Below are 22,866 nucleotides of genomic sequence, written 5' to 3' on the forward strand. Positions count from 1 at the left end.
CGTGTTGGGAAGGTTCTTGTCCTTGGGAACCACCTGCACGTTGTTGGCGGCGTACCACTCCATGGACTTTTTACCGTAATGGCAAGATGCCAAATCCGGCCAAAACAGTACGGAACAACCGTGTTTCTTCAGGAAAAGCAGCTGACGTTTATTCAAACACTCTTTCTCGTAAATTTCTTGGTTGACAGTTCCGGAAACTATGGAAATGCTGCTTTTCAAGCCACATATTTCTTCGCGAACTTTGACAGTTTCATGTGCTTGAAAATATCTGCTACCTTTCCCCTTCCTTTTGCCGTATGAATCTCCTGTCCCGGAAGCTGCTTGTAGTCGGATTTGACGTAGGTTTTGTCGTCCATTACCACGCAGTCAAACTTCGTCAGCATCGTCGTGTACAGCCTCCGGGATCGCGCTTTGGCCGTCGTATTTTGTTTATCATCGCGATTTGGAGTCACTACCTTCTTGTAAGTCGATAGTCCGACACGAAGCACGGTTGTAGACGATAGTAGACGATACACCCAGCTTATTTGCGGTATCTCGGAGAGAGAGCTTAGGGTTTCACTTGAAACTACCGGCAACTCTCTTTGTCGTCTCAGCGTCTTCCGGTTTTCGATTTCCTGGCTGTCGACAAACGTTCCCCAAACACTTTTATTACATTTGTAACGGTTGATTTAGCCAGCGATTTTGCCAGCTTTGCGTGCGAGTAGCTAGGATTTTCGCAATGCGCGAGCAAAATTTTGATACGCTGCTCTTCTTCCTTGGACGGCATTTTGACAACTGAAGAGGGAATTCCAAAATCAAAATAGGAGCAACATTCTTCACACACACACACACCTTAAAAATGAGGGGTGTTCAGGTTTTTTAAATGCATAATTGCAAGAAATACGTCAAGTTTATATTAACCAAATTTTGACCGTACCACTCTTTAGTCGATGTTTACTTTTACTCTTAACACGTTGGTCACCAAGGGTCACCCACTACAAAATACATCCAAATGTGAAAAGTTACAACATCAATACACCATTGCTTTAATTCAAGATAATCTCAAATTATCACTAAATCTCTCATTGTTCTCTAGCAGACATTAAAAGCCAAAACGATGTCTCCAGTCGTTCTTTTGGCTATTCAAAGCTGAACATATTTTGTAGTGGGTGACACTTCTTGACGAGCGCGTAAAAATTCAACACCTAACCATCGATCGGTTCAAAAATCTGTTTACCAATAAATCTGATAATGCAGATGGTGTCTGATTTGATTTTTTTCCCTAGTAAAAAACATCTGAATCAGCAAAAGTTGTCGACAGGTAAACACGCATAAGTAAAATAACCACAAAAAATAATGGGCGATTTGACCAGGATTTTGAATAAATACAACATCATATGTGCTTATTTCTGCAGTAACTACCGGCTGAGTATTCCCCGAACTTCACTGACCCGTTGAGTGATGTGATATCATAAATGGTCTTTTCCCTAAAAGAAATCCATCTTTATAACCTTTCGCGGAAACTTGTTTACAAAAAAAAAATACTTAGGCCATTCAATCTAGGAATTGTCTAAGATCTTTTCAAATCCAAAATTGCCTGAAAAATTGAACAATAAGTGTTTTTCTCTGAATGCACTTCTAAATTGAACTTGAAATCGCTATTCCACTCTCTGGAGCCACCATTTCGTATTAAAAATGGTTTGGAAGAGTTTTCAAGAACTTATTGTTTCTTATATTTCTTGTACTTACTTTATCCAACTTTATTCGAGTCTTCTCACTTTCAAACAATTTTACTCAAATTCAACTGTCTTATGGAAACTATCGAATCGTACCATTTAGTTTTATATAGAGGCCAAGGATTCCAGTTTTCTGTTTATCTTTCCTATCTGCTGAAACTTTCTGTGCTGAAAAGTTCAAACATCAAATGTTTGCAGTTGCAGTTTTAAATTTTCATTTGCTGCCTGACCATTAACTAGCAGTCAACTGTTTGTCATAACGATCAAATAATCTATGCGTCATTTATTATTAAAATTCATGAATAAATGTTAAACTCATTGGAAAATGTCATCTTTGTCATGTTCTGAATAACCTAAAACGAACCAATCATATGGAATTCCCTCATCTACAAACTCTCACGTTCTCGATTGCCGAAGCTTTCAATTTCACAACGTAGATTTCGATGCGTTAGTCATCATAAAATTGACAATCGTCTTCTTACAATCCGGTAAAAAACACAACCAACAAAGACAATAATTATCGACTAATGTCGCATATACACGATAATCACATCTTTATCCATCGAGTCACGAAAAGTTGTTCCAATCGGGGCAGAAAAAATCGTACATCGTACATCGTACATCGCCGGCAGGGGCATTGATTTTGTGTCCTCGAGCACGGTTCCTCTCGCCCGGTTCGATCTTCTACTTAATACAGGTGCGGAAGCCTCGTCATCGATTTAGATAATTATTTATTGTCCACCCGATTGGTTGTAATTTATTGGATAGTGAAAATCATAGACGACAGCCAGGTGAAAATGGGAGCATCTTCTCGTGGGGTGCTGCTACGTGTATGTACATATGTCCTTCCATGAACCTCAAAATTACGGAACGTTTTCAACTCCCCTATTTCAGTTAGTTGAATGAATTGGATTGGCCTTAAGGGCTGCTGTTTTGGGTTACATGAGACTACGTGGAGGAGATTATTTGAAATAACGTCTTCCTATTCCAATTTATTAAAAAACAACAAATGACAGTTTAACTTGTTTTTCATTCAAGCTAAAAACTCTCTGGAGCCACCTTAATTTAAATCGTCTGAAACAAACTCGAAAGTTATTCAGAATTTTCAAAAAAAGATTGATATTTGTGAATGATTACAAATATCAATCATAAAAAAAATCCTAATAACTGTCAAACTTTTTTCAGACGATTTAAATCAATGTGGCTCCAGAGAGTTTTTTTACTTGAATAAATAACAGGTAGGTACAGGATAACAAGTTGAATAAATCTTATTAGCCACATAGCTCACAATTGTTTCTAGCAAAATTCAGTGGCTCGAAAAACGAAATACTTAATTGAGAGATGCATGCTGATTCGGGTTGTATGAGCCTTGTTTGTTAAAAACGTAAATTTTACTTTATTTGCCTACTTTTATTCCTAAATTTAATATGAGTTCGTTTTTTTTTCAATATGAATTAATTTGTTAAATAAGCTATATTGTAAAGGATGTTTTCGCAATTTTGAACTTGTTCTGTTTTGTATGAAAATAATAAATATTTTTCAACACTAAACTTTTTATTTATAACTTCATATGGAAGATTTTTTTAAGTTCATCGTTTTTAAAAAATATATTTATTAAGAACGATCTTTTTTGTTTAAATTTAAGAAAAAGAAAACAAAATGTCAAATTATTCAAAAATTTCAAAAATTATTTGAAACCATCCTCACTTGAAATTAAATTTTGAATAAAGTTCAAAGAGTCCTTAAAAATGTGGGTGGCTCCAGAGAGAGTATCTTAAATGAAAAAAATGGAGAAAAGTACTGTAAATTGTTGCAAACTCAATTTTATCAACTGGTAAATCTTTGATAAAACGGAGTATTATGTTGATTTGAAATAAGTTCAAAGATTCAATTAATTTCAAATCAGCTTACAACTCCATTTTACCAAAGCTTAAGATACTAACAGATCAATATAAACATAACATAAAAAAAAAACAACAGACAGCGAATAACAGTACACAGATCGGTAGATAAAGCATAATAATTATTTCTTTTAAAGTGGAAAATTATACAATTGATAAATTTAGTTTTAAGATCCACTGTTCTCCTCAAACGCCAAAAGTAGCCCGAAACGATTGGACCACCTGGCAAGTAATTTCGTTTTAATTCTCGCGGAAAAAGGTCAATAAAAACAACAAACAAAAAACTCGATTTAAGCTTAGTATTACGTTCTATAACGATGCCTTAAGGACTATCACTTGATCGAAATTATTGACTTTGGGTAAGCATATTCCTTATAAATTATATTTTCAAGGACTGCATATAAACTACTTGAAAATAAATAAACTTTCTACAAGAAATACAACAATTTCATCATCACATCATTATCACAAGTGTATGAAACTTGAATAGACATTTTTCAACTTTTGCCTTCGCGATTGAAGTTTGAAAGTTTCAGAATTTTAGAATTATATATTTAGGAATTTAGAGATTTCAAAATAAATTTGAATTGAATTGCTTTAAACGTTCTATCTAATCCTGAAAATTTGTTTTTTTTTGTATTTTCGAATTTAACATTGATAGAGTTTTTAAACATTTTTTTGTCCAGAAATATATAAAAAAGACGCCGCAAAAATTGACTTTTCGCTCCCATATGTTTTTTATACCTTCTAGGCCAGCAAGCATAAGTTTGAAATATGAGATGGTTCGATTATTTCCTAGATAAGCACATCGAACTTTGATTTTGTATAAAAAAGTGTATGAAAAAAAATAAGTTTTTGCGTACTTATTTATCCCGTAAATTCAAATGAGCTATAAAAAAAACTCTTTAATTACACTATATTGTTAATCAAATTTAAGAAAAAGAATCTTGAAATTCGTAAAATAATTTGAAATTAGAAATCAATTTCAAAAAATTGTAATTGGGAATTTAAAGTTTGGAGTTCGTAGTCCGCAATTTGGATTTACGTTTATTATTAATATTAATAAACTTTTAACAACTTGGAAACAACTTCAAACCAAATTGTTAAAAGGTGGATGACGAAAATCGAAAATTGAAATTTATCAAAATAGAAATATTCAAACAAATATTACAGTAAATGTTATCCACATTAACTTTAATTTAAACAAATTTAAAGATACACACCACAGAAAAGGAAATTGAAAATCACTTTGATTGAATCGAAATCAACGTAAATTATTTAAGTTCTACCAGACTAGGAACACCAAATTAGCTGACCCTGGAAAATCGATGAAATTCAATAATTTCATTCAAATGACACTTTTTACTGTATGATGAGTCTGTAAGCCAATGAGCGTGTCGTGGAGAAGGATATCCTTCCTTAAAACACGTGTTCGTCTTCCCTGGAATGTTAATAATTGAGCCGGAAAAGTTTCGTAGTTTTCTAGCTACTGGCTTTTTTTTCTTCTCTCATTGCCCCCCAGTGACTAGAAAAACCCACACTATCATAAGTGTTTAAATGGAACAACAAGTGCAATGATAAAACTATTAAGGCATCTATTATTCACGTTTGTCTAGCACGGGTCCCACCGATCGAAAAAAGGGAAAAATAAAATCAACTGTTGACATCTGGTCCTTCATTGATGGGAACGAGATGACAAAAAAAATGTTGGAAATTGAACTCCTAAACAAAAAATTATTTCATGAAATTTAATCAAACTTGATTTGTATTAGATGAGTCTTTAAAAGTTATGTGATCTCACACCAGCGCTCGTTTCAATTTACTCCTTATATTTGTTCAATAAATTTAATATCTCTCAAAAAAGAAAGACTTTCATATTTCACAGAAATAATATGGATATTATTTAGTTTTTTCCCAATTCTGGAAATAACATTTTCAAAGTTTTCCAAGTTATGAAAAAGAATTTTTTTCGACACGCCTTTCTAAAAACACCTTCCGGCGTGGGAAAAAACTTTCGGGTTGTCCATCCTGGAAAGGATTATTTTCCACTAACTACACGGCTAATGGTTATCAACTCAAATAGAAGGTACCTACGACGACGAACCAATCGTTGAATCCTCGAGGACAGTCGGTACTTTTCAATTACTGGTCATCAGTTGATGGCTTGTTTCTAGACTTTACATACTGTACCTATGTACATTAGGGTGGCAGCCTACTGGGTCATTTCGAATTCCGCAAACAGACTATTTACAATTTGTAGATTGACCCAAAAAACTGACCTGTGCAAAATTTCAGCTCAAGCGGACTTGATTTAGGGGTGCCTCAAAGCGCTTAAAGTTTCGGGTTTTTCACCCGCTAAAATCACCAAAGAAAAAATCGATAAATCGTGAAAATCGAAATTTTAATTTTGATGTCAAATGACTTAAAATTCAAAATGCATGAAACCTCGACATCTGGTGTTATCTCGAAAATTTTTTTGGCCAAAAATTTTTTTAGCAAACGTACCAGATCGCGACATTTCATTTCCATATAGCATTAAAATTAAAATTACGATTTTAACGATTTCCTTTGGTCCCTTTTGTGGTAGATATGTCATGGGGAGAAGATTTGTATTGAACAAAGCATAAAAAAAGTAATAGGACAGGAACAGTCATTAAAAAGACCAGCCTTCTATCAGTAGATTTAAATTGTTCTGAAGAATTTGGCATAATCAGTGTAAACGGAGAAATTATTCATTCGGTGTTTAAAAAAAAATAAAAAAAGTAAGATGATTTAAAAGTATACTATACATGATTACAAAGTTGAGAGCGTGTATTTGTCTAAGTGTTCATGTTGTACGGATGAACTATTTGGAAGGATGAGTTACTTGGAGAAGAATTGTAACCGTGGTTACTTTTTTTATTGTGGACTCCGTCACAAAATCCAATAATCCCTGTCCTTTATGGAGAACGCTACAACAGTCGTTCGAAAACAGAACGGCAGACATCCCACCTATCTGTCATCGCGCACAGTCACTCTCTTTCTGGGTTATCCATGGGCGTCGGTCATCCATTGGCGTGACGGGGAAGTGTCACCACCCGGAGAGCGACGCACCTTGTAATTCTCTCAAATCTTGCCGACGTCTTTTTTACAAATCGGCATCGCAGAGGAAGTTCTTTCTGTTCGTGACCGTTTTAGAAGTCGGAAGTGCGCGTCGTTGCTAGAGTACGTTGTTTTTTTGTGAAATGTGGTGTAAGAGTGTTTAAAATTACTTTTTACTATTTACAGGTTAAATAAGCTAAAATTACCTGTAAGCATCAACAAAAAAATAGTTAAAACCGTTAAAAGTGTGCGGTTTCGTTAAAAATGTATAAAAAGTAGTACGGTTAGTTGTAAAATGTTACGTTTGTAAGAAAACACGTTAAAATTTTTGTATTTATATAAATAGCTAAAAGCGGTTAAAATTCACTCAACATTTAGTGAAAAGAACAATTCTGTACAAATACGACATAAAAAAAGGTAAATTTACTGAAAACTATAAAAAACATGTATATTGTAAAACACGTGCACATTGAATGACGTCACCAGATATCATAACCTCTTTGGAAGGTCCAAGAGGGCCTTTTTTTTTGTTTGTTTATTTGCTTGTTGCACAGCACACGACGCGGCTCAAATCCAGAACGGACAGAAAGAGGAGATCGGAACGCCAAATACCGATCGATCCACGAATTCATCAAATTACCCGTTTGTTCATGGGTACAAGGACGACGAGGCCGTGGACATCTCGGTGCTTGTCGTGGGCCCTTCCGGGACGCCGGTAAGGAGCCAATGATAATCTTGCCGGAAATAACCTACCCGGCCGTTCCCGATTGGAATCATCTACATCTGCCGTACATCGAGGTCATCGAGAGCTGAAAATCCTAACCTATCTGTGCACAATGTTTACCGCAAGTATAAAAACAATGTCATGTGACGTCGCTAGGGAAAATAGCTATTAATAAACCCCAAATAATGTTGTAAAATGAACCCCTAAAAGCTTCTCAATAGTGGAGTAATTTAAATTCTTTTACACCAACTTTGTTCGTGTTCCGTTTGCGGCTGAAAAGGCCCACCCTGTCTCTTCCCTCCAGATCGGCCTCCTATGGGAATTACCAACTCTGCCCTTTTGAAAAATATTCAGTTGCACCGGTTGGGGACATGCGAGGTACTCACCCGCCTACGCCTTTGGTTGTCTCGGCGCTTGTGGCTTTCCCTATGGTGAGTTCCTCCGAAGAAAGTACTGTGACGCATAAACGACCCTGAGTTCCTGTTTGTTTCTATCCCTTAAATTCCCACCCACTGAGCTTCTCCGAGTAACATTCTGGCGCCCGCATTAAAAATTAGTTCACGGATTACATTTCGCATCCCCCGGAGAGGGATGAAAATCGGTTCCCGATTGGATTTGCATCGTCCTCCAAACGATTTGTGAATAGTTTAATATACAAATTATTTATTTAGTATTTAAAGTTACTGTGAAAGTGGTGAAAAATTTATTTATTTATTTGCTGTTGATAGATTTGTGTTCAATATTAATGAACTCGTGATAGTATCATCAAATTAAAAAAATTACCTTTATTTACATTTATATTTTTTTCATATTTTTAGAACATTAATAAATATAAAATGGATTCAGAAATCAAAAGTATCTACGCTAATTTTTTGGCTCACCATTTATCAATACAAGAAATGGCATATGAATTGACCATCAGAGCAGTTCCTTTTGCTCAAAAGGATTCGAGGGCTGCACTTCTTCGTCGTCTGAAAGATCGTCTAAAGTCAGAACAGAATGAAGTAAACCCGGATATTGAATATTCTCGTTGGGACAAAACTGTAGAAGAGGAAATATACTTGATCGATTGCGAAGTGAAAAATATTGCTGATATTCTCGAGCACAGGGTGCACTTTGATGGTATTAGAGAAACTTTAAAAACCAGACTAGCGCACTACTTCGCCAGATGCACCAGAGCTCTGGAAGTCGCTGAGCTAGAGCCAGATTTAAAAGTTCTGGATCAGTTACAGGCAATGATTCTCCGATATTTTCAGGCCCACTTTTCTCCCATTGGTACCTTACAGAAAGTTCAGTCGGAACTGTTGGTGAACATTGCGAAATCGTTGTCAAATCTAAGTTTGTCGCAGAATAAATCCTCCCGTAGGAAACCAAAACATCAATCTCCGCGAGAGAGTAGTAGGTCGGACGATATGAGTGAGAGGGAAAGTAGCGAAGAAGGAGCTGTAGGTCGAAATCCAGTCGAACCGCGATTTTCGCCGCGAAAATTGAAATCCACTGAAAGGCATCGCGCACGCTTATCGGATTCGGAAGAAGTAGAACGTTACGTGAAGCGCATTAAAATGAAGAAAAATAATCGGGTTCCACCGCGCCTCCAACGATCTGACTCAGATGAAGATTGGGTTTTACCAACGGATTCGGATTCTAGTGTTCCTACTCCTCGTCGTCGCGAACGTAGGTCACGTCACGATGTGATGCCTCCTCCGCGTAGGGGCCGACCCGTCTCGGATTGGAATTTATGGTATGACGGTAAAGATAATGGCCAAGGCCTAATGCGATTCATCCGGGAAATCGAATTTACCGCGAATTCGGAAAATATGTCCCAGCAAGAACTGTTCCGGTCGGCAATCAATCTCTTTCGTGGGCCGGCAAAAACTTGGTTCATGTCCGGTATCGAAAACGAGGAATTCGCGTCGTGGAAACAATTGGTCCGTGAAATGAAAAATGAGTTTTTGTCACCGGACCACGATCATGTAAGCGAAATGCGCGCGATCGCGCGTAAACAAGGTCCGAAGGAGAAATTCCAAAATTACCTGATTGAAATGCAGAAAATTTTTAATGGCTTTACAAAATCGGTATCTGAAAAACGCAAATTTCAGATTATTTTCAGGAACATGCGTTCTGATTATCGCGGGTACGCAATAGCATCGAAGATCGACAATTTGGCTGATCTCAAAACGTTTGGTAGACAGTTGGATGCTACGTTCTGGTACAAATTTCAAGCTATCGATGAAACTCCGCGTGTACGTAATCAGGTGAACGAAATTCAAACCGGCGCGAAACCAAAAACTCGCGAAAATCATGAAACAACGAATCAAAAATCGCGTTACTTCTATGGGAGTTCGAAACCGGAACCGTGGAAAGAGATTCAGAAACCGAAGCAGCAATATCGTGGCTCAGAGAAGTCTTTCTTAGATCAATCCCGTAGGAAAAATCCCCCTCCTGATGGTCTCGAAGTTTTACTGTCCAACTATCTACCGTTGCCGGAAGGAAGGTGCTACAATTGTAGGCTTCCTGGTCACCATTACAAAAATTGTAAAAAACCTCCCCACGTATTCTGTCGAAATTGTGGTTTCATGAATTTCGAAACCAATGATTGCCCCTATTGTAAAAAAAACTTACAACCAACTGCTTGAAAGGGCAAGTAGTTTCCCAAAATGATCAAAATCCCTTACAAGAAATCGACCCCACCGTAGATTTGGTCCAATCTGGGTACCAAATCGTTAACCCCACCGACTACATTGATTCTAACGGTTCAGAAGTGAATGAATTGATCCTTAATTTACAAAATGACAGTCGGCCGTTTGCCAAAGTGACAATATTCGGTTTACCACTGATCGGTCTCCTCGACAGTGGGGCTAATAAAAGTATATTAGGCCAAGGAGCCGAAAATCTTATCCAAATCTGTCGGTTAAAAGTCCTCCCAGCCGATCTAGATGTTGTAACGGCAAACGGTCAAAATTTGAAAGTTGTAGGTTACGTGAGCACTCCTGTGACTTTTAACGATTCAACTAAATTGATAGATCTGTTGGTTATTCCATCCTTGAAACAAAAATTGATCTTAGGAGTCGATTTTTGGGTCACGTTTGGAATCGTACCATCACTTCTACCAATCTCGGTTGATGAAGTTGAGTGTTCACAGGATGGGTTTCATCTCTCACCTGAACAACAGAATAAACTGGAAGAAGTGAAGAGTTTATTTAAAATAGCCGTTAATGACAAATTAGATGCCACCCCGCTAATCACCCACCGTATTGAGCTGACCGAAGAAGCCAAAAGCAAGTCACCAGTACGCGTAAACCCCTTTCCAGTATCTCCGAAGCGACAAGTCCAAATAAATGCCGAATTGGACAGAATGCTGGAATGTGGGATCATAGAAAGATCCTACAGCGATTGGTCGTTGAGATTGGTTCCCGTCGACAAGGCAGACGGCACTGTTAGACTGTGTATCGACGCCCGAAAGCTAAATGAACTAACCATTAGAGATTCCTACCCTCTTCCCCACGCCGACAGGATTCTCAGTCGTCTCGGTCCATCTCAGTTCATTTCCACGATCGATTTATCTAAGGCTTTTCTCCAGGTTCCTCTACACCCCCGATCAAAAAAATTTACAGCCTTCTCAGTGCTAGGCCGTGGATTCTTCCAATTCCGCCGGATGCCCTACGGACTGGTCAACAGCCCGGCCACATTAGCCCGGTTAATGGATCGCATACTGGGCGGAGGCGAGCTAGAACCGTTTGTGTTCGTTTACCTTGATGACATCATTGTGGTAAGCGACACATTCGGTGAACACCTAGCCCGCCTTCGTGAAGTTGCATCCAGGTTGAACATGGCTAATCTGTCAATTAATATTTCGAAATCCCAATTCTACGTGTCTGAGGTAGGATATTTGGGGTACATTTTAAGTCCACAGGGATTGCGACCCAACCCTGAGAGGGTCGACTCAATAGTCAACTACGAGAGGCCTAAATCACTCCGTGCCGTGAGAAGGTTCTTAGGGATGTGCAACTACTACCGAAAATTCATTGAGAACTTCAGTGCAGTTGTACAGCCCCTAACGGACCTTCTCAAAGGCAAGCCCACATCGGTTAAGTGGAACGACCTAGCTGAAGCAGCGTTTGTTAAAATAAAGGAACTGTTGATCAGCACACCTATTTTAGCAAACCCTGACTTCAGCAGGCCTTTTTGTATACATTGCGATGCAAGCGACCTGGCCATAGCTGGAGTGCTTACTCAGTTTTATGACACAGTCGAAAAACCCGTCGCTTACTTCTCTCAGAAGCTGGGAACAACCCAACAAAGATATTGCGCAACCGAGAAGGAAGCACTGGCCGTTCTCAAATCGATTGAGAAATTTCGATGCTACGTAGAAGGGTCGAAATTTACAGTGTATACTGATGCATCAGCTCTCACGTATATCTTACGAAGTAGCTGGCGAACCTCTTCCAGATTGTGCAGGTGGAGTATTGAATTACAAAGATATGACTTTGAGATTAAACACCGACGTGGTTCCGACAATATCGTGCCGGACGCGTTATCTCGAGCGGTTGAAGAACTGCATGTCTCACCGGGTCAGCAAAACTGGTACCTCTCCATGGTCGCAAAAGTCCATGAAAACCCTGAAAACTATAAGGATTATAGAATAGAAAACGGCATACTTAAAAAACTGATGTCTTCTCATGAACCAACTACCGACTATCAATTCTCATGGAAAATTTGCGTGCCACAAGATGTACAGCGACAAATCTTAACAGAAAATCACGACGACTCGTTACACTTAGGATATGAAAAAACCCTCGCGAAAATCAAAAAATTATATTACTGGCCCAAAATGGCACAACAGGTACGGTCATACATTCAGAAATGCATGATTTGTAAAGAATGTAAACCCTCCAATCAATCTCAACACCCCCCGATGGGCAACCAAAGGATTGCCACGAAGCCATTCCAAATCATCGGTCTGGACTTCATCCAATCACTCCCCAGGAGTAAGCTAGGGAATATTCACCTCTTTGTAGTGATGGACATTTTTTCCAAATTTTGCCTCTTATTTCCGGTGAAGAAAATCTCCACTCAACTTGTCTGCAAATTGCTCGAAGAAAACTGGTTTAGACGTTACTCCACACCGGAATGCCTGATTTCTGATAACGCCTCGACTTTCCTGTCGAAAGATTTCAAGGCTTTTCTCGACAAGTTCCATGTTCGACACTGGACCAACTCCCGCTACCACAGCCAGTCTAATCCGGTAGAAAGGCTGAATCGAACAATAAACGCCTGCATCAGGACTTACGTGAGGACTGATCAGACGCAGTGGGATTCGCGTATTTCCGAAATTGAACACGCGTTGAATAGTACGCCTCATAGTGCCACGGGATTTTCCCCTTACAAAACTATATTCGGGCACGAAATTGTTAATTCCGGTAAGGAACACCGCGTCGATAGAGATCTAGTTGAAATTTCGGATAATGATCGACAAACGCAACATATTCAAACGAACAAGTTTATTCGAGATCTAGTTTCTAAAAATATAAAAAAAAGTTATAATAAAATGAAGAAGACTTACGATTTACGGTATAAAACAGCTGCACCGATTTATGAAGTTGGCCAACAAGTTTTCAAGCGAAATTTTCGCCAATCTTCAGCCGTCGACAAGTACAACGCGAAACTTGGCCCCTGCTACACTCCTTGTACGGTCCTTGCTCGGCTCGGAACAAGCTCCTACGAGTTGGCCGATGCATCCGGGAAGTCAATCGGTGTCTTCTCGTCTGCCGACTTGAAACCTGGTACCTAAGAAAAAGAAAAAGCAAAAAAAAAACACCAAAAGTTACTACCCTTAATTTAAAACGATACATAAACTCACCGGTTAGCTCGTTCTATGTTGATTTCCTTCCATCTCGGCCAGTACTAGTTGGTGATGCGAAGAGCTGAAACGACACAGAAACAAGATTATTTTCCTCGACTTTTGCACAGCAACCATTTCGGATGTGTTGCGAAACTGTTCTGCAAGAACAAAGCAAACAAAATCACCGAAACAACCGAAACCTACCTGACGATGTTTCCTAAAGTATTCCACTGTTTCCGGGTATTTCTCCACTGCAGTTTTAGCTGAAACGAAAGAGAGATAGAAAAACGTAATCATTAAACTAGAATCTGCCAAATTAGCGCTAATTGGGGACTTATACTGCGAAAAATAGGACTTACCTTTGAAAATCGAGCAGCCACTATAAGGTTTTGATACTTGAAAGCTTTCAAAATTTCTACTTTCACCACTTGAATGTTTTGATACTCTTCTTCTTGAATTCCTCTTCATTGAGATTTATTTCTGAATTGACGTTTCTCGTGAGTTACTGTCAATATTGGTCGCTCAAAGCGAATAACACTGAACTGAAATCACGGGCTGTTTCAATCACACGGTGATTTGAAAACATGTGAAATGTGAATAAATATGGTTCAATCGTTTGACTCTTTATTTTGCTTAATCAAAATGAAGTTTAGACAAAAACACGGGTTCATTCATCTCTCTTGGGACAAAATGAATGGGTAACCATTCATTTTGAAAAGGGACGATGGGGTAATGTAACCGTGGTTACTTTTTTTATTGTGGACTCCGTCACAAAATCCAATAATCCCTGTCCTTTATGGAGAACGCTACAACAGTCGTTCGAAAACAGAACGGCAGACATCCCACCTATCTGTCATCGCGCACAGTCACTCTCTTTCTGGGTTATCCATGGGCGTCGGTCATCCATTGGCGTGACGGGGAAGTGTCACCACCCGGAGAGCGACGCACCTTGTAATTCTCTCAAATCTTGCCGACGTCTTTTTTACAAATCGGCATCGCAGAGGAAGTTCTTTCTGTTCGTGACCGTTTTAGAAGTCGGAAGTGCGCGTCGTTGCTAGAGTACGTTGTTTTTTTGTGAAATGTGGTGTAAGAGTGTTTAAAATTACTTTTTACTATTTACAGGTTAAATAAGCTAAAATTACCTGTAAGCATCAACAAAAAAATAGTTAAAACCGTTAAAAGTGTGCGGTTTCGTTAAAAATGTATAAAAAGTAGTACGGTTAGTTGTAAAATGTTACATTTGTAAGAAAACACGTTAAAATTTTTGTATTTATATAAATAGCTAAAAGCGGTTAAAATTCACTCAACATTTAGTGAAAAGAACAATTCTGTACAAATACGACATAAAAAAAAGGTAAATTTACTGAAAACTATAAAAAACATGTATATTGTAAAACACGTGCACATTGAATGACGTCACCAGATATCATAACCTCTTTGGAAGGTCCAAGAGGGCCTTTTTTTTGTTTGTTTATTTGCTTGTTGCACAGCACACGACGCGGCTCAAATCCAGAACGGACAGAAAGAGGAGATCAGAACGCCAAATACCGATCGATCCACGAATTCATCAAATTACCCGTTTGTTCATGGGTACAAGGACGACGAGGCCGTGGACATCTCGGTGCTTGTCGTGGGCCCTTCCGGGACGCCGGTAAGGAGCCAATGATAATCTTGCCGGAAATAACCTACCCGGCCGTTCCCGATTGGAATCATCTACATCTGCCGTACATCGAGGTCATCGAGAGCTGAAAATCCTAACCTATCTGTGCACAATGTTTACCGCAAGTATAAAAACAATGTCATGTGACGTCGCTAGGGAAAATAGCTATTAATAAACCCCAAATAATGTTGTAAAATGAACCCCTAAAAGCTTCTCAATAGTGGAGTAATTTAAATTCTTTTACACCAACTTTGTTCGTGTTCCGTTTGCGGCTGAAAAGGCCCACCCTGTCTCTTCCCTCCAGATCGGCCTCCTATGGGAATTACCAACTCTGCCCTTTTGAAAAATATTCAGTTGCACCGGTTGGGGACATGCGAGGTACTCACCCGCCTACGCCTTTGGTTGTCTCGGCGCTTGTGGCTTTCCCTATGGTGAGTTCCTCCGAAGAAAGTACTGTGACGCATAAACGACCCTGAGTTCCTGTTTGTTTCTATCCCTTAAATTCCCACCCACTGAGCTTCTCCGAGTAACAGAATGAATGAACAAAAGAGATTGGCGAATGAATGAGTTTTGATGGTCATTCTGTATTCCAAATTTCTGGAGCAAAGATGTGTCCAGTATTAGGTGCATATGGGATTTCGAGTGAGGTTGGTGTTGTGGCAGATTTGTTAAAAATAGAAGGTACAACAAGCAAAGAAACAGGTATGTCGAATGAGAGTTACCACACCTTTTAACGTATTTTTCCGAAATCCTAGAAGTCAATTTAAAAAACAATTCTTTATATGCAGCACCAAATTTCGACATTTCATTCATTTTTAAATCATTTGACACTACAATTAAAATTTCGATTTTTAGGCGCTTTGAGGCCCATAAATCAAGACCGATTGTGCTGAAATTTTGCACAGGTCAAGTTTTTGGGCCAATCTACAAAATTTATATATGGTTGGTTTTCAAAATTGGAACATGAAAATTTTCCTTTACATTGCCACCCTAACTTATGTGCATACATATATACCTTCTATCGATAGTCGTCGTAATAGGCATAAAAGTACAAAATGTTGTCCCTTTAACATTATCACGTTACTGAGGAGCTGGCACGGAGACTTCTTGAATATTAAATTTTTTAAGTTATCCGAAGGATATGCCAATCTTCAACTTTCATACAACAAGTTTGTCACTGATAATGTAAGGAAATTCCGAAAATCTGAAAAAATGTTTCACACAATTAAGGAAAAAAAACTCTGAAATAAACTCCGAAAAAATGTTGTAAAAATTATTTTATTTCATAATAAATTCCAATATATTCTAAAGGGAGAACACGAAATTATTGCGACACATTCAGGCATAACTTTTTTACCATTGGGTAAAAATCAACCAAATTTTGCACATTTTCTCATTAATGTGTATTGTTTACATGCTGTCAAACTCGGAGTCGTGCAAACATGTTTTTCGATTCAACTAACGGCGCGTTCGTAAAATGATTTTTTGGGTGATGCATCGATTTGTTTGGTATTATTTATTTTACATAGTATTCCGTCTCACGACATAACTTGACGAACATAATTCCTAAAATTCACTCGGTTCATAGCAACCGTTCTCCAATTTCTCGGGCACCCCACGTTCGCCAGATCACGCTCCACTTGGTCTAACCACCTCGCTCGTTGCGCCCCCGCTCGTCTTGTTCCTACCGGATTCGTAGCGAACACCTGTTTTGCAGGACAGTCGTCCGGCATTCTCGCAACATGTCCAGCCCAGCGTATCCGGCCAGCTTTCACCACCTTCTGGATACTGGGTTCGCCGTAGAGTCGCGCGAGCTCGTGGTTCATCCTTCGCCTCCACACTCCGTTCTCCTGTACGCCGCCAAAGATGGTTCTTAACACTCGTCGCTCGAATACTCCGAGTGTACGCAGTTTGTTTGGTAGGGGAGAACTGTACAAGACGCACCAGCGAGGTAAAATGGCCCATGTCATTCTTTCTCAAAAATACACTAACCTATGGCTTCGAATGATGTTTTTCTTCATTTATATTGCAGCAAACAAGCTTTTTCATCATTTATTAGATGGAAAATTCTCAAAAACGACTTAAGTTCTTAGAAACAGAAGGATTAATGGAGTCAGCGTGAAAGCTGTTATTTTTCATGGTTAACATTTAAGGTTTTATGGTAAACTGGCCTGGGCAATCTGATGAAACTATACCTTATCGTGTTTCCACTCGCATGCCCTTTCGGAAGACTATGAATATTTTGTGGTACTTTACTAACTTCATACAAAATTCAACTTAAATCAATCATATCAAAATTGGGGCAGAATGCCCAGAAGACCACGTGTTTTAGGTTCAAATTTTGAATGCTGGTTACTTTTGAGAAAACCCAGATATCAAAACAAAATGCCATTCTTTATATTTGCTGACTCCCAAATTACGATATCAATGCATAATTATAACAAATTTCGTCCTTGTTCGAGTTAAAAAGGTGCACTAATATTCGACCCGAAAAAAATATCTGCCGCCATGTTTGCCGTGATAGCAGCCAATAAATTGAATTTCGTTGCCTACCTGAAGGCGTTTTATCTATAAGGCTTTAAAAAATGTATTTTGAAAAGCGAAATTTTCGATAAGTTTAGCATTAGTAAATGATTTTTTGCCAAAGTATGGTTAGTTTACAAAAATACGATGAACATGTAATTAAACATTTTATGTTTCAGTCATTAAATTACTTATAAATGTTGTTTCATTTATTACCACCCTTTAGGTATGGTGCGTACTGTCCACTAGTTTTGGCGTTCTACCCCGCGGTTTGTTTTCTGGCTGTTTAAGTTTTTTACAAAAATATAATAAAAATCGTGATTTTGTCATATTTTTTCTTCTTGATAATACGTAAATCTGATTCCTGAATCGTCGTAAACTTTCGATTTGGTTCTTAGATGATTGATATCGCTGTAAATAGCGATTATGCTTAACTGGTGCGTCTTGTACAGTTCTCCCCTATATAGATGTCAAATCACTTCCCAATGCATTTGCATACGTTTGTTTGTAATTTACGAACGCCAGCATCGATAAAAAAATCACTTCGATAGAAAAAATCAATTTACGAACACGGCGTAAAATGGAGGTAAATCAACGCGAGTCGAGAGAACAAATTCTATCCAAACACCTGGAATTTCCTGACCGGTCGCATCGGCAGTTGTGAAAAATATTGAACATTCACCATTCAACCGTCTTCAGAGTGCTGGAAGAAAACCGGGACCGGAGACAAGGAACAGTACTTCCCAAACCGCGATGAGCGGCAACAATCGACGACTAAAACTCCGACACGGAAGCTCTACGAGAAGATGCTGACGAAATATGGCGTCTGTGTGTTGGACGACGAAACGTATATGAAAGCCGATTTTAAGAAAATTCCGGGGTTGGAGTTTTTCACCGGCAAAAGAAAGTTCGATGTGGTCGACAAATTTAAGAAGAATAAAATGCCGAAGTTCGCCGGAGCACAACGAAACTCCGCTATATTGGTCAGATTTGGCATCAAGCCACTATTTTTAATGTGTCCTGGAGTGGTATTAGGCCAATTCTGGCCAACTTTTTTCCAAAGGACATGAACTGTCCGGAACTGCGCCCGGTGGAGCAGTACTGGGCAATAATGAAGCCGGAACTTCTGAAGAGCAAGAAGATAGTCAGAGACGAGAAGGACATCTCAATAAAATGGAAAAAAATTGAGAAACTGGTACCGGATGACACTGTGAAGACTTTGATGGAGGGCATCAAGCGAAAATGAGTTAAATTTTACACTCAAGACTCCATCGATAAGCTTTTCGAGTGATTTGTAAAGTAAATATATGTATAAAACTACCCTAAAATTTTGGTTGATTCTAAACAGTATAAGAAAATTGGCATGACATTTTCGGTGTCGCAATAATTTCGTGTTCGTCCTTTATTAGGATAATACATTTTCGAAAAATCAATATTGTCCGATCAAAGAAGCTGTCCAGCCATAGACAACTTCCCCTATGTGTATTTGTAATTCCTTTAAAAAAGTTCCAAGAACTAAAAAAGTTTCGAATTTCCACAGAAAATATTAAAACAAGTTGGCGGACAGTCATTGTAAAACTTATCCGGTACAACTGTGTTCGATATTGATCTTGGGTTCGAACTCAGAAGGCATCTGACGTGCCAAATAAGCTTTATATCACAATCCCATTAAATTTCCTTTAATTTTTATTTAAAACTCTTCTTTATTATGAATATTCAGAATATGCAGAGTCGAACTCGTTTATCTTTCCAAACAAACAACATTTTTAAATTAAAAAAAATCTTCTATCTCATAACTGTTAATCATCATAATTTTCAAATTCCAAAATTTTGAAAAAATAAAAAAAATATAAAAATTTGAAGAAAAAAAATTTAATTCTATATAATAAATACTCTCCCTGAAGTGCAAAATTGCTTGTATTGCTTTTAATTTCTAATTCTAATAGACACTTCAGCGATTTGCCAACAATAAATCTAGATAAACAAAATCATTTTTAACATTGATAACAAATTTCTTCAATAAATTTTCAAGTTTGAAATGTGTATTCAATTTTTACAAGTGTCAAAGTGTTCATTTGGATTTGTTCATTATAAGTTCATTCTGTCGGTCAAAGTTTAAAAATAAATCCTATCAACTAATTAGTTTTCAGCGTGTTGTTTACAAAACAAAACGAAAAAGCACGAATGCGTATTTTGGTGACCGTAGACGGATTTTAAAAACTAATTTTTTATGTTTTAAGTTACAATATTGAATTAAGCTTACAAAATAAGTGAAAAAAGTAGCTATGGAGCTCGATGAATTGAATGCTCACCATCATGCGCTCCACAATGAACTGGTCTGCATCGAGTATCCCGGTCGCGTTCGCAATCCAGATCGGATGATAGCTTCCTTTGGCGGTCAAGTGCAGCTCAGTACGGTATGATTGGCTGATTTTTTAATTTTATTGTGGAGTTCCCTAATAATTTCAATTTTTAGGCAATTTGTTCCGACAAGCGTCGCTTGGAACTTCGATTTCGACCGGATTCCGTTTATTCGAAGCCGGCATTCGGCGATCGTAATGAAACTACCGGAATCCTGCTGAAGTTGAAAATTCGCCGGAAAAGAAGCGACCTCAGCGAAGTTGAAGTTCGTTCCATTAAAATCGCTGGCCATGTATCTACTCAGTATAAGTTCGAGAGCATGTGCGACTTCCAGCTATTGCCGGCGTTCCGAAACAGTGCTGGAACCGTAGAATGTTTGTACGACGAAATTGTCCCGAGTGGTGTTTCATCCTCGAATCCAGTTGATAAGCCCGGCAAGGTTCCATTTTTCCTGCCACCGATTTCATTCAGCCGGTTCGATACCACGCAGCTGACCATTTTCAAAACAAAGGAAAACGTAGCCGATCTCATGGGCAGAAGCGAAAGGGGTCGTGCCCGGCGCACCAAACATGGAATTTACAAACACTTTAATCTTACCGATGAACTCCCTACGGAACCACATCCGTTATCCATGGAAAACAAGACAGCCTTTTGGAAGATGCACGGTGACTATCTGGATGCTTTTGATTATTGAGTTAATCGTTCATTGAAATGTGTTTCTTTTTGTATTTTAGGTGGTCCCGAAGGGGAATCCAATACGCTTAGAACCGTCAGACAAAGCTTCCAAGATCGGCCCATTTGGACTAAAACTGCGCTTAAATGTATTCTGCAACTAAATGAAGAAGACATAAAATTCATTCTGCCAATTGTTGCATTCTACTTTCTAACAGGTCCATGGCGAGGAACCTGGTGTCGATTCGGGTAAGACATGACTGTTTGTAATATTGATCATTCAATTAGGAGTACATTTTTAATTTCTCATATTTAGCTACGATCCCCGTAAGCACTTTGAGTCGCGTTACTACCAGCTGCTGGATTTCCGCGTTCGTTCCATTGGAGCCCTTCATGATAAGGTTAAAATAAAACGATCGCAAAAACCCACCAAGCCGTGCATGCGGTCTTCCAACCCACCGGTGAACCTTAATCGTGGAAAGGACAATCAAAGTCAAAGCCGACAGCTCAGCTCGAAAACGGATTGCATTTTTACCGTGGACACTCAACCACAAATGCGCATTATATTCTACCAGTACTGCGATGTACAGGTGCCAGAAATTCAGCAAATGCTACAGGACATGACCGAACCGGTTGCTTGCGACGAAAAAACAGGCTGGCTGCCGCTGCGATTCGACGAACAGTGTCGAAACATACTGATGGGAATAGTGGTAGCGAATTTCCGGAAACAAGGAGCACCCAGCGCCAATACCAGTGCTAGCGAGTTTGAAGAAACCGAAGGGGACGAGACGGAGATGACGTTCGATGAGGATGAAGACATGGACGATTTCGACGATTCGGGCGATGAGAAGTTTAACACGTTTGGCGAGAGTTCCAAAATGGAAATGGCTGAATAAACAGCAAAGCAGTGACTTTGAAAATACTTTTGATTGGTTGGAAAATGTCTCTCAGTGTTTCAGTTTTATGAGAATTCCTCAAGGGAACCACCTCGAAACCACCAAGGTTTTTTACGCGGTTTTTTCAAACGGTTTTTTACAACACGGCTTTTTCTACAAGGTTTGCGGGAATTATCACGGTTTTTTACACGTATTTCGCGAATTAACACAGTTTTTTACAGAAAATAGTTCTTTTGAATGGGAAACACTTGGAAATTTTTGAAGTTGGGAAAATGTTAGCTCTGAGATTGAGACACGAGTTCTGAATCCCGAGACATGAGACTTGAGAGACAACACCTGAGACCTAAGACCTGAGACAAGAGATATTAGACTTGAAACCTGAGACATAAGACATGAGACCTGAGGCATGAGACAAAAGCCATGAAACATGAGACCTGAGACATGAGACCTGAGACATGCGACATGAGACCTAAGGCATGGGACATAAGACCTGAGACCTAAAAGATGAGCCCTGAGACCTGAAACTTGAGACTTAAGACATGACACCTGAGACCTGAGTCATGACTCATGTCTCAGGTCTCATATCTCATATCTAATGTCTCATGTCTCAGGTCTCAGATGTCATGTCTTAAGTCTCAAGTTTCAGGTCTCAGGTCTCATGTCCCATGTCTTATGTTTCAGGTCTTATGTTTTATGTCTCAGGTCTAAAGTCCCATGTCTAAGGTCTCAGGTGTCATGTCTTAAGTCTCAAGTCTCAGGTCTCAGGTGTCATGTCGAAAGTCTCAGGTCTCAAGTCCCACGTCTTAGGTATTAGTTCTAAGGTCTCATGTCTCAATTGCCAGGTCTCAAGTCTCAGGTACGAGTTCGCAAGTGTCAGGTGTCATGTCTTAAGTCTCAGGTCTTAAGTGTCAAGTTACATGTCTTATTGTTTCAAGTTTCAAAGCTGCAGAATTTGAATGATCTACACGTACGTACCTTTACAAACTTTAAATCGTTAAATTACTTTATCTCAATATGTTTTTGTTACTTCATTACGGTGAAAGTGAGACCTAAGATCTGTGATCTGAGACATAAAACTTCATCTGTACCTAAACTTGAAAACTGGGACATGAAGACTCCGACATGTGCACTCATACATGAGACATGATACAAGAGACATGCGACTGGAGACCTGAGACATAAGACATAAAACATATAAGACCAGAGAAGTCAGAAATAAGACGTGGGAAGTAAAAATTGAGACGAGAGACATTAGAAGTGAGATGTAAGAGATAAGACGAGAAAAATGAGACATTAGAATAGAGAAGTGAGATGTGAAAAGTAAGAAGTGGTACGTGAATCTTGGGACATGAGAGATGAGAAGTGTAATGTTAAAAATGAGCCGTGAGACCTCATGATTTACTTGTCAAATCTCATGCTGAATGTGTCACGTACCATGTCTCATGTCTAAGGTCTCAGTTCTAATATCTCAAGACTCGTAACTCAGGAGTT

The 22,866-nt window shown here is 38.8% G+C and overlaps 1 protein-coding gene across 1 annotated transcript; it reads left to right on the forward strand.

The window, feature by feature from the left end:
• Positions 1–19,583: 19,583 nt before the first annotated feature.
• Positions 19,584–21,420, forward strand: LOC129746431 (general transcription factor 3C polypeptide 5). Its single transcript, XM_055740082.1, has 4 exons — positions 19,584–19,863; positions 19,923–20,472; positions 20,542–20,728; positions 20,796–21,420. The coding sequence occupies exons 1-4, from the start codon at positions 19,732–19,734 to the stop codon at positions 21,373–21,375; spliced, it is 1,449 nt and encodes a 482-aa protein (XP_055596057.1). The 5' UTR covers positions 19,584–19,731; the 3' UTR covers positions 21,376–21,420.
• The last annotated feature ends 1,446 nt before the right edge of the window (positions 21,421–22,866 follow it).

This window comes from Uranotaenia lowii, chromosome 2 (assembly GCF_029784155.1).
Source record: "Uranotaenia lowii strain MFRU-FL chromosome 2, ASM2978415v1, whole genome shotgun sequence".
NCBI classification, from domain to species: Eukaryota; Metazoa; Arthropoda; class Insecta; order Diptera; family Culicidae; genus Uranotaenia; species Uranotaenia lowii.

Bases quoted from the DNA above. Each gene is read 5' to 3' on its own strand.
- LOC129746431 (XM_055740082.1), top strand. From the start codon at position 19,732: ATGGAGCTCGATGAATTGAATGCTCACCATCATGCGCTCCACAATGAA. The intron at 19,864-19,922 runs GTATGATTGGCT...TTCAATTTTTAG, and splicing joins GTCAAGTGCAGCTCAGTACG to GCAATTTGTTCCGACAAGCG. The intron at 20,729-20,795 runs GTAAGACATGAC...TCTCATATTTAG, and splicing joins GGAACCTGGTGTCGATTCGG to CTACGATCCCCGTAAGCACT.